This window comes from Anomaloglossus baeobatrachus, chromosome 5 (genome assembly GCF_048569485.1).
Source record: "Anomaloglossus baeobatrachus isolate aAnoBae1 chromosome 5, aAnoBae1.hap1, whole genome shotgun sequence".
Classification (NCBI taxonomy): domain Eukaryota; kingdom Metazoa; phylum Chordata; class Amphibia; order Anura; family Aromobatidae; genus Anomaloglossus; species Anomaloglossus baeobatrachus.
This window is the reverse complement of record NC_134357.1, coordinates 534,729,373-534,741,630: the sequence shown is the minus strand read 5'-3', so window position 1 is coordinate 534,741,630 and position 12,258 is coordinate 534,729,373. Positions and strand designations below refer to the sequence as shown.

The following is a 12,258-nucleotide window of genomic DNA, read 5'->3' as shown; positions in this document are numbered from 1 at the left end:
GCACTCACACCATCCTAGTGACATCCGATTTTCTAAATACATTTCTCGCATCTTTCCTAAAACACTGGAAACAAGCGATGTCTCCCAATGTCTGTCAATCACTATTCTCTGTCAGTCGGTCTCTCCCTCTCGGTCTCTATTCTCTCTCTGTCGGTCCGTCACTATCTCTGTCCCTCTCTCACAGTCTGTCGGTCATTTTCCCCTCCTCTCTCATACTCACCGTTCCACGATCACCGGCGCGGCGCTGCACGGCATTCACACTGCTCCGGCGGCTTTTACTATTTTGAAAAAGCCGGCCGCTCATTAAACAATCTCGTATTCCCTGCTTTCCCCGCCCACCGGCGCCTATGATTGGTTGCAGTGAGACACGCCCCCACGCTGAGTGACAGGTGTCTCGCTGCACCCAATCACAGCAGCCGGTGGGCGGGTCTATACTGTGCAGCGAAAAAAATAATTAAACAATTAAAAAAAACGGCGTGCGGTCCCCCCCAATTTTAATACCAGCCAGATAAAGCCATACGGCTGAAGGCTGGTATTCTCAGGATGGGGAGCTCCACATTATGGGGAGCCCCCCAGCCTAACAATATCAGTCAGCAGCCGCCCAGATTTGCTGCATACATTAGATGCGACAGTTCTGGGACTGTACCCGGCTCTTCCCGATTTGCCCTGGTGCGTTGGCAAATCAAGGTAATAATAGCCCATAGCTGCCACTAAATCCTAGATTAATCATGTCAGGCATCTCCCCGAGATGCCTTCCATGATTAATCTGTAAGTTACAGTAAATAAACACACACACACCTGAAAAAATCATTTTATTAGAAATAAAAAACACTAACAAATTCCCTGGGTCACCAATTTAATAAGCCCCAAAAAGCCCTCCATGTCCGGCGTAATCCACGGACCTCCAGCGTCGCATTCAGCTCTGCTGCATTAAGGTGACCGGAGCTGCAGAAGACCTCCACGCGGCAACCTGTCACCTCCACGCGGCAACTGAAGACAGCCGCGCGATCAGCTGAGCTGTCACTGAGGTTACCGCTGTATGCAGTGACAGCGGGTAACCTCAGTGACAGCACAGCTGATCGCGCTACTCACCTCAGTTGCTGTGTGGAGGTGTCAGGAGCGGCGGTGTTCTTCTGCAGCTCCGGTCACCTTCATGCAGCAGAGCTGGAAGCGATGCTGGACCATCCTGGATTACGCCGGACATGGAGGGCTTTTTGGGGCTTATTAAATTGGTGATGAGGGAATTTGTTAGTGTTTTTTATTTCTAATAAAATGATTTTTTCAGGTGTGTGTGTGTTTATTTACTGTAACTTACAGATTAATCATGGAAGGTATCTCGGGGAGACGCCTGACATGATTAATCTAGGATTTAGTGGCAGCTATGGGCTGCCATTAACTCCTTATTACCCCGATTTGCCAACGCACCAGGGAAAATCGGGAAGACCCGGGTACAGTCCCAGAACTGTCGCATCTAATGTATGCGGCAATTCTGGGCGGCTGCTGACTGATATTGTTAGGCTGAGGGGCTCCCCATAATGTGGAGCTCCCCATCCTGAGAATACCAGCCTTCAGCCGTATGGCTTTATCTGGCTGGTATTAAAATTGAGGGGGACCACACGCCGTTTTTTTTTCATTGTTTAATTATTTATTTCGCTGCACAGTATAGACCCGCCCATCGGCTCCTGTGATTGGGTGCAGTGAGACACCTGTCACTCAGCGTGGGGGCGTGTCTCACTGCAACCAATCATAGGCGCCTGTGGGCGGGGAAAGCAGGGAATACGAGATTGTTTAATGAGCGGCCGGCTTTTTCAAAATAGTAAAAGCCGCCGGAGCAGTGTGAACGCCGTGCAGCGCCAGATCGGGGATCGGTGAGTATGAGAGAGGGCTGCTAACTTCAGTCACTCAGGGGATTAGCGGTCACCGGTGAGCCCTTCACAGGTGACTGCTAATCAGGACGCAGCACAGACAGAGCCGCAGTATGACAATGAAGTCGGGTGAAGTTCACCCGAGTTCATTCTGACAGTGCGGCTCTGTCTGTGTCTGCTGTCATCTGCCATTCAGCTCTGCTACATGGCTGTCTGTGTCTGCTGTCAGCGGCCATGTAGCAGAGCTGAATGGCAGATGACATAGTAAAAAATACGCATTACACACGCTAGTAAAATCATTAATTTAGTCAGAAAAAGCATCGCACTTGCGTTGCACTCGGACCTAACGTGAACTAAAATCAGCCGAGTTTTTTTCAGCCCAGTCGGACCGATTTTACTCGCATAGATGTGTTTCCAGCCTTAAGATATTTCAGTCACTTCAATAATATGGCGCTATCTCCGGCGCCATCTTATTGAAGATGCTGTCCTCCAGCTTGTGACATGTCAGATGCTCGTTCCAAGAAAAGCATCGTCCCAAGAGCTTGTTTGTGCGGTGTGCTGCTGTTGGCGTTGGGGTCTACTCTTGTCTTGTGACCACGTGTGATCCAGTCGTGTTTGTGAGGGCAGAGGATGCAAGGACGCATGCGCCGTCCTCAGAACAAGCATCCGAGATGGCGCGGGAGATAGCAGTATGCACAGGCACCAACTCCATTTTATTGAAGTGACTAAAATACTTCAAGTGTCTATTGCGCATGCGCCGGCCATAAATACTACATTTACGGTGACGGGGGGAATTATTACATAGAGGCCATGAAACCACACAGTGGAAGAATAATAAAGGAAGACCCGACCCACATACTCCCACCCCGCTGCACACACCAATCAACTGCTGCACTGGTTTCTGGAACTTTGATAAAACATTTTACTGCAATGAAACATCCACTCTGGAAAGTGAAGGTATGATTTTATTCACCATTCTAGCACCAGTATGGCACTGCCTTTACTTTATATGTGCACATCCTGGCGATTGGTTCCCTTTAAATGTTTTCTCCTTATTTTGTATTAGGTCCAATCGTGGGATTTCTTTCATTTTTTTACACATCCCATTTGAAAAAAAATCTTCCTCACATCCTTTTTATTTAAACCTAGTCGTTAGCTGACCAGCTTCAGCATCCTCGATTGTGCTACAATTTCTGTACACCAACATATATTGATTTTTATCCAGTGGGACTACTACCCCCAATCATACTACTTTCCCCTATTCTGTGGATCTCTATTTTTATGAAATTTTGAATAAAGATAAACCAAATAACTTTTTTATGAAATAAAGATTCTGTCCAGGATTTATTCCGCTTTAGTTTTGGAAGTTTTCATATTGTTTTTAGGCACATGTAGGAGCCAGTTAGGAAAATGGCAACTAGATAAAGATATATACTATATATACTTGAGTAGAAGCTGACTTTTTCAGCCTATTTTTTTATGCTGAAAATGCCCCGCTCAGCTGGTACTCAAGTGAGAATGCCACAAAAAAATTCTCACTTTTCCTCTGTTCAGTGTCCTCAGCTGCTTCTTGTACACCGCAAGGTACATAGACCCTTCCGTGATAGCGTTCGTGTACAGAATGCTGTCATGTCTTTACTCCAGTTGAATGCTTTACAGCGCCACCACCGCAAACCATTCAACTGCAGTAAAGCGTTGACAGCAGTGGCGGTCCTGTGTATTAGACGTGATCCCGAACCGGTCTGTGTGCCTGCAATCTGCAAGAAGCACCCCTTGATGATCACGTCCAGTGCACAGATCCGCCGCTGCTGTCAGCGCTTTACAGCAGATGAATGCTTTGCGACACCGCAAAGCATTCAAGTGCAATAAAGCCATAATGGCACCCTGCAGCGGCGACTCTGTGCACCAGACGTGATCACCGAGGGGTCTATGTGCCTGTGAACTGCAAGAAGCAGCTGAACACACCGCAGGAACAGAGGACAGGTGAGAATAATTTTTATTGTGGGAAAACAACGGCATAATAGGGGACCAGAAGGGGACCAGTAGGAGGACATAAATACAGAGCACATTACCAGAGAGAGCCCAAGGAACTGGCACAAAGATGGGCACATTACTACGGTACAAGGTGAGGGACAAGGATGGAAAGATGGGCACATTACAATAAGGGGAAGGGGGACAAGGATGGAAGGATGGGCACATTAATACAATGGGTGGACAAGGATGGACACATTACATTTTATTAGGATCTATTTTTTATTTTTGAAATGTACCAGTAGCTGCTGCATATCCCATCCTATGCTTATACTCGAGTCAATACGGATTCCGTGTTTTGTGGTAAAATTAGGTGCCTCGGTTATACTCGTGTTGGCTTATACTCTAGTATATACGGTAACTGTTGCTGTGTTTGTTATACATGCATATAAATAAATTACCTCTCTTCTATATAGTTAAGTCAAAAAAATTAATCTCCTGTTTGCTATATATACAGTGGTGCGGAAAAGTGTTTGCTCCCTTCCTGATTTCTTATTCTTTTGCATGTTTGGCACACTTAAATGTTTCTGATTACCAAATTTCAATATTAGACAAAGACAACACAAGTAAACACAAAATGCAGTTTATAAATGAAGGTCTTCATTATTAAGGGAAATAGAAGTCCAAAGCTACAGACCCTGCGTAAAATGTGATCACACACACACACACACACACACACACACACACACACACACACACACACACACACACACACACACACACACACACACACACACCGCTTAAAACATAAATGAACTGTGCTTTATCACTTCATCTTTGGGAAGTGGAGTTCAATTTCCCCAGCCATACCAAGTTTCCCAAGCCACACCCAGCCTTAATTACTGCCACACCTGTTCTCAATCAAAAAATCACTAAAATAGGACCTGCCTGACAAAGTGTAGTAGACAAAAAATCCTCAAAAGCTAGCCATCATGCTGCGATCCAAATAAATTTAGGAGCAAATGACAAACAAAGTAATTCAGATCCATCAGTCTGGAAAAGGTTATAAAGCCATTTCAAAGCTTTAGAACTCCAGCGAACCACAGTAAGAGCCTTTATAAATAAATGGTGAAAACATGGAACAGTGCTGAAACTTCCCAGGAGTGGCCGTCCAACCAAAGTTACCCTAAGATCCAGTGACGACACTTCAAATAAGTCACAAAAGACTTTGCAATAACATCCAAAGAACCACAGGCTCACTTACCTCAGGTAACGTCAGTAACGTTCATGACTGCACCATAAAGAAGAGACTGGGCAAAAATAGCTTCCATGGCAGAGTTCCAAGTAAAATATGGTGGTAATAGTGTGATAGTCTGGGGCTGTTAGTCTGGGGCTGTTTTGCTGTTTCAGGACCTGGGAGACTTGCTGTGGTAAATGGAATCATGAATTCTGCTATCTACCAAAAAATCCTGATTGTGAATTTCTGGTTATCTGTGACCGCAAGCTGAAGCGCACTTGGGTTATGCAACAGGACAATAATTCAAAACATTCCAGCAAGTCCACCTCTGAATGGCTTAAGAAAAGCAAAATTAAGACTTTGGAGTAGTCTTAGGGGGGCTTTACACGTTGTTACATCGCTACTGATATATCGTCGGGGTCACGTCGTTAGTGACGCACATCCAGCAGCGGTAGCGACATCGCAATGTGTAAAGTCTGGGTGCGACGATGAACGAGCACAAAAGTAACAAATCGCTGATCTGTGTCACGTTGTTCATTTTCATAATGTCGTTACTGCTGCAGATACAATGTTGTTTGTCGTTCCTGCAGCACCACACATCGCTGTGTGTGAAGCCGCAGGAACGACAAACATCTCCTTACCTACATCCACCAGCTATGCGGAAGGAAGGAGGTGGGCGGGATGTTATGTCCCACTCATCTCCGCCCCTCCGCTGCTATTGGCCGGCCGTTTGGTGACGTCGCTGTGACGCCGAATGCACCTCCCCCTTGAAGGAGGGATTGTTTGGCAGTCACAGCGATGTCACCGACCAGGTATGTGCGTGTGACGCTGCCATAGCGATAATGTTCGCTACGGCAGCAAACACCATATATCGCATGTACGATGGGGGCGTGTGCTATCACGCTGGACATCGCTAGCTGATGCTAGCGATGTCGCAGGGTGTAAAGCCCGCCTTAATCCGATTGAGATGCTGTGACATGACCTTAAAAAGGCGATTCTTGCTCAGAAACCCTCAAATGTGGCTGAATTACAACAATTATGCAAAGATGAGTGGGCCAAAATTCCTCAAGAGTGTGCTAAAAGACTTATTGCCAGTTATCGCAAACGCTTGATTGCAGTTGTTAGGCTTAGGGAGCAATCACTTTTTCACACAGTAGGATTGGATTTCTTTTCCCTTAATAATAAAGACCTTCCTTTTATAAACTGTATTTTGCGTTTACTTGTGTTATCTTTGTCTAATATTTAAATTTGTTTGATGATCTGAAACATTTAAGTGTGGCAAACATGTTAAAGAATAAGAAATCAGGAAGGGGCGAACACTTTTTCACACCACTGTAGGTTTAAAGTATAAATAAAATTCATTTTTGTTAATATCCTTAAAAATCTCCAATAGTGAGGAGAGGACTCATCACCAGACCAAACAAAGTCTATATCATCTATGAACCTACGCCACAGGACCTGGTTCTCACGAACCACACCACCAGGGTATATGTGGGTGCCCTCCCACCTACCCATATACAGGTTTACGTAACTTGGTGTGAACCTGGTCCCCATTGTTATGACCCATTGCTGGACATAGTAGTCTGCCCCATTCCTAAAATAGTTCTGCGTTAAGAAAAAAATCATCTTTACTTTGGCTCTTTATGTTATGTGTTTCTTGTACAGTTTGTCAAAATATATGGTTTCTCTCCATATGAAATTTTCTTGGTGTACAACAAAATATGAAGTTCAAGTAAAAAACATCTTCTACATTGCTTCTCCCCATGAGAGATTTGTGATCTTGAATATTTCAAAAAGATGACATTTCTGGGTAATACAGTTTCCATTCTGAACATAAAAAAGACTTCTCTCCACCGTTTGTAATTTCTGGTGATGAACAAGATAATGCATTATCTGTTAAATCTCTCCCATATTCTGAACATAAAAATGGCTTCTACTCAGTGTGAGTTCTTTGATGTGCAATAAGATGTGCTTTACTTGAAAAACATTTCCCACATTCTGAACATGAATATGGCTTCTCCCCTGTGTGAACTCTCTGATGTTTAACAAGGTCTGACTTCTGTATAAAACATTTCACACATTCTGAACATGAATATGGCGTCTCCCCTGTGTGAACTCTCTGATGCCTAACATGATCTGACTTCCATGAAAAACATTTCCCACATTCTGAACATGAAAATGGCTTCTCCCCGGTGTGAGTTCTCTGATGTTTAACAAGCTCTGACTTCCATGTAAAACATTTACCACATTCTGAACATGAAAATGGCTTTTCCCCTGTGTGACTTTTCTGGTGAGCTACAAGATTTGTATTGTGTGCAAAACATTTTCCACATTCTGAACATGAAAAAGTCTTCTCCCCTGTATGAGTGTTTTGATGTTCAATAAGATGTGCTTTACTTGCAAAACATTTCCCACATTCTGAACATAAATATGGCTTCTCCCCTGTGTGAACTCTCTGATGTTTAACAAGCTCTGACTTGCGTCTAAAACATTTCCCACATTCTGAACATGAAAATGGCTTCTCCCCTGTGTGAATTCTCTGGTGAGCTACAAGATCTGCATTATGTGTAAAACATTTTTCACATTCGGAACATGGAAAAGGCTTCTCTCCTGTATGAGTTCTTTGATGTGAAATAAGATGTGTTTTAGTTGCAAAACAGTGCCCACATTCTGAACATGATAATGTCTTCTCCCCTGTGTGAATTTTCCAATGTTCAACAAGACGTGTTTTATATGAAAAACATTTCCCACATTCTGAACATGAATATGGCTTCTCTCCTGTGTGAATTCTTTGATGAGTTACAAGGACTGACTTCCGTGTAAAATATTTGCCACATTCTGAGCAGGAAAAGGTCTTTTCCCCTGTGTGCATTTTTTGGTGCCTAATAAGATTTGTTTTACTTGCAAAATATCTCTCACATTCTGAACATGAATATGGCTCATCTTCTGCATACATATTCTCATGTCCAAAAAGCACTGATTTCTGGTTATTTTTGCCACATTCTGAAGAACAAATATTTTTGTCCTCTGTGTGAATTTTTTGATGTGCACCAAACGACATTTTGAGGGGAAAACGTTTTTCACATTCTACGCTTGAAAATGGCTTCCTTGATGTAGGAGCAGTTTGATGTTTCATGTATCCTTTGTGAATTCTATCATTCTTAGAAGTTTGTGATAATACAGAACTTAGGACCTGTTTAAACGAATCAGTTCGCTCTTTGCTGTGAAGAGATGATGGGATATCTGGAGTAATGGCATTCACTTCAGTTATATCTTGTATGACATCAAGGTCATCTGATTTAAAAACTGAAGATGTCAGTTTTCCATCTGATCTCCATGTACATTTATCTGCCAAGAATAAAGATTCTTTCTTAATAAAATACCCTTTAAAATTATACTTTTATTACCTTATTTTAAATTTACATAGACATCTAAGTTATGAGACAACATTTAATTATTTACTAAGACAAAACCAGTTCAAGAGCCAAGAATAGACCTCAGAGCAGAAACAAATAGAGCATGATGTTCACCCCTTTTCAATTCAATCTGCTTTCCAAACAATGGAATAATAAACCACCAAAAAAACACGAATGAGATGAATAACAATTTTAACTCCGATAAAAAAAACCAAAACGTTTTAGTACATTTGTAACTGGAAAAATAGAGGGTTTCCATGTTACTGGTAGCTGAAAGCCTCTAAAAAGCAGTATTGTTTCCATAAACCAGTTCAGCAAAATCTGGCCTCTCAAAGCCAAAATGTCCCCCTCACGTCTGAGCCTTACAGAGTGATCAAACAATGTTAAGCGGGCTTTACACGCTATAATATATCTAACGAGATGTCGGCAGGGTCACGTCGTAAGTGACGCACATCCGGCATCGTTAGTGATATCGTAGCGTGTGACAGCTATGAACGAACGAGCAGAAATACTCACCTTCTCGTTCATCGCTGACACGTCGCTCATTTTCTAAAAATTGCACGTCCTGTTGTTCATCGTACCCGGGGCAGCACACATCGCTCCGTGTGACACCCCGGGAACGATGAACTGCAGCTTACCTGCGGCCGCTGGCAATACTGAAGGAAGGAGGTGGTCGGGATGTTTACATCCCACTCATCTCCGCCCCTCCGCTTCTATTGGCCGGCCGCTGTGTGATGTCGCCGTGACGGCAAACGTCCCTCCCCCTTCAGGAAGTGGATGTTCGCCGCCCACAGCGAGGTCGTTTGGAAGGTAAGCACGTGTGACGGGGGGTTACAGCATTGTGCGGCACGGGCAACAAATTGCCCGTGCCGCACAAACGATGGGGGCGGGTGCGATCGCACAACTAATCGACACATGTAAAGCAGGATTTAGTGTCCACATGTTTAGCATTGCTGTAGTGGAAATAAGCTACTTACAAATTTAAGCGGTGTGGGTCTCCAGAAGCACAAGCTGGGCACTATTTAATGCAGGGGTGGGGAACCTCCGGCTCGCGGGCCGCATGCGGCCCGCCATGGCATTTTATGCGGCTCCCGGGCAGATTCCCGGGGGAGGCAGTGGTCGTGCAGTCACCGCAGTTTTGCAGGCCGCCGGCCCTTTAAATCCACACATTGTTGCTTGTGCGCACCAATGTGTTCTCCCGTCGGCCAGTGCCAACGTGATCAGGACTTACTTTGTGGGCGGGTCCAACAGCAACCTCACAGCTTCCAGCGTTGTGTGCCTGCCCCCTGCCCTCCGGAGCTGAGTGCCTGCCCCCTGGCCTCCGAAGCTCTGTGCCGGCCTTCTCCTTCTGATGCTGAGTGCCCGCCCCCTGCCCTCCAGAGCTAAGTGCCCACCTTCTCCTTCTGATGCTGAGTGCTCGCCCCCTGCCCTCCGGAGCTGAGTGCCCACCTCCTGCCCTCCGGAGCTGAGTGTCCACCCCCTGCCCTCCGGAGCTGAGTGCCCGCCTTCTCCTTCTGATGCTGAGTGCCCGCCCCCTGCCCTCCGGAGCTGAGTGCCTGCCCCCTGCCCTCCGGAGCTCTGTGCCCGCCTTCTCCTTCTGATGCTGTGTGCCCGCCCCCTGCCTTCCGGAGCTCTGTGCCTGCCCCCTGCCCTCCGGAGCCGAGTGCCCGCCCCCTGCCCTCCGGAGCCGAGTGCCCGCCCCCTTCCCTCCGGAGCTGAGTGCCTGCCCCCTGCCCTCCGGAGCTGAGTGCCCACCCCCTGCCCTCCGCAGCTGAGTGCCCGCCTTCTCCTTCTGATGCTGAGTGCCCACCCCCTGCTTTCCGGAGCTGAGTGCCGCCTTCTCCTTCTGATGCTGTGTGTGCCCACCCCCTGCCTTCCGGAGCTGAGTGCCTGCCTTCTCCTTCTGATGCTGAGTTCCCGCCCCCTGCCCTCCGGAGCTGAGTGCCCGCCCCTGCTCTCCGGAGCTGAGTTCCCGCCCCCTGCCCTCCGGAGCTGAGTTCCCGCCCCCTGCCCTCCGGAGCTGAGTGCCCGCCTTCTCCTTCTGATGCTGTGTGTACCCGCCCCCTGCCCTCCGGATCTAAGTGCCCGCCTTCTCCTTCTGATGCTGAGTGCCCGCCCCCTGCCCTCCAGAGCTGAGTGCCGCCTTCTCCTTCTGATGCTGAGTGCCCGCCCTCTGCTTTCCGGGGCTGAGTGCCCGCCTTCTCTTTCTGATGCTGAGTGCCCGCCCCCTGCCCTCCGGAGCTGAGTGCCCGCCCCCTGCCCTCCGGAGCTGAGTGCCCGCCCCCTGCCCTCCGGAGCTCTGTGTCCGCCTTCTCCTGATGCTGAGTGACCGCCCCCTGCCCTCCGGAGCTCTGTGCCCGCCTTCTCCTTCTGATACTGTGTGCCCGCCCCCTGCCCTCCAGAGCTGAATGCCCGCCCCCTGCACTCCAGAGCTGAGTGCCAGCCTTCTCCTTCCGATGCTGAGTGCCCGCCCCCTGCCCTCCGGAGCTCTGTGCCCGCCTTCTCCTTCTGATGCTGTGTGCCCACCCCCTGCCCTCCGGAGCTCTGTGTCCACCTTCTCCTTCTGATGCTGAGTGACCACCCCATGCCCTCCGGAGCTCTGTGCCCGCCTTCTCCTTCTGATGCTGTGTGTCCGGCACCTGCACTCCGGTGATGTGAGTGCGTTGCTGCTATGAGTCCAGCGCCGGCCCTCTACTATGTGCCCTACCTAATGCTTTGTGGCTCCCCACCCCAGTTCTGTAAACCCTCTCCCCCAGAGTTGCATGAAACTCTCAGCGCAGTGTGCCCCCCAATATCCTGTGTGCAGCCCCCCCAGTCCTGGGTGCAGCCCATCCCCCAGTCCTGGGTGCAGCCCATCCCCCAGTCCTGGGTGCAGCCCATCCCACAGTCCTGGGTGCAGCCCATCCCCCAGTCCTGGGTGCAGGCCCCCCCGTGGTGTCTGTGCCCCGAGCCCCTCTTGTGGTGTCTGTGCCCCCAGCCCCTCTTGTGGTGTCTGTGCCCCCAGCCCCTCTTGTGGTGTCTGTGCCCCCAGCCCCTCTTGTGGTGTCTGTGCCCCCAGCCCCTCTTGTGGTGTCTGTGCCCCCAGCCCCTCTTGTGGTGTCTGTGCCCCCAGCCCCTCTTGTGGTGTCTGTGCCCCCAGCCCCTCTTGTGGTGTCTGTGCCCCCAGCCCCTCTTGTGGTGTCTGTGCCCCCAGCCCCTCTTGTGGTGTCTGTGCCCCCAGCCCCTCTTGTGGTGTCTGTGCCCCCAGCCCCTCTTGTGGTGTCTGTGCCCCCAGCCCCTCTTGTGGTGTCTGTGCCCCCAGCCCCTCTTGTGGTGTCTGTGCCCCCAGCCCCTCTTGTGGTGTCTGTGCCCCCAGCCCCTCTTTTGGTGTCTGTGCCCCCAGCCCCTCTTGTGATGTGCATGCCCCCAGCCCCTCTTGTGATGTGCATGCCCCCAGCCCCTCTTGTGATGTGCATGCCCCCAGCCCCTCTTGTGATGTGCATGCCCCCAGCCCCTCTTGTGATGTGCATGCCCCCAGCCCCTCTTGTGATGTGCATGCCCCCAGCCCCTCTTGTGATGTGCATGCCCCCAGCCCCTCTTGTGATGTGCATGCCCCCAGCCCCTCATGTGATGTGCATGCCCCCAGTTAATTGTTTCACCAAATATAGCAGGGTCATTTAAACATTGATAATTTTGTGCGGCCCCCGAAGGTTGGTAGATATTTCCAAATGGCCCCCGGCAGAAAAAAGGTTCCCCACCCCTGATTTAATGGGTACTAGAATGGCATATT

The 12,258-nt window shown here is 48.6% G+C and overlaps 2 protein-coding genes across 2 annotated transcripts in view; both read right to left on the bottom strand.

Annotated features, from left to right (window-relative positions):
* The window catches only part of LOC142312121 (uncharacterized), a 73,083-nt gene that overhangs the window by 50,786 nt on the left and 10,039 nt on the right, over nucleotides 1-12,258 (bottom strand). The window lies entirely within an intron of this gene.
* LOC142312168 (uncharacterized) overlaps nucleotides 6,369-12,258 on the bottom strand; it is a 78,073-nt gene continuing 72,183 nt past the window's right edge. Inside the window, exon 12 of the mRNA XM_075351071.1 lies at nucleotides 6,369-8,421. Coding sequence (XP_075207186.1) covers nucleotides 7,007-8,421 — 1,415 coding nt within the window. The 3' untranslated portion in view covers nucleotides 6,369-7,006. The remainder of the gene's footprint in view (nucleotides 8,422-12,258) is intronic.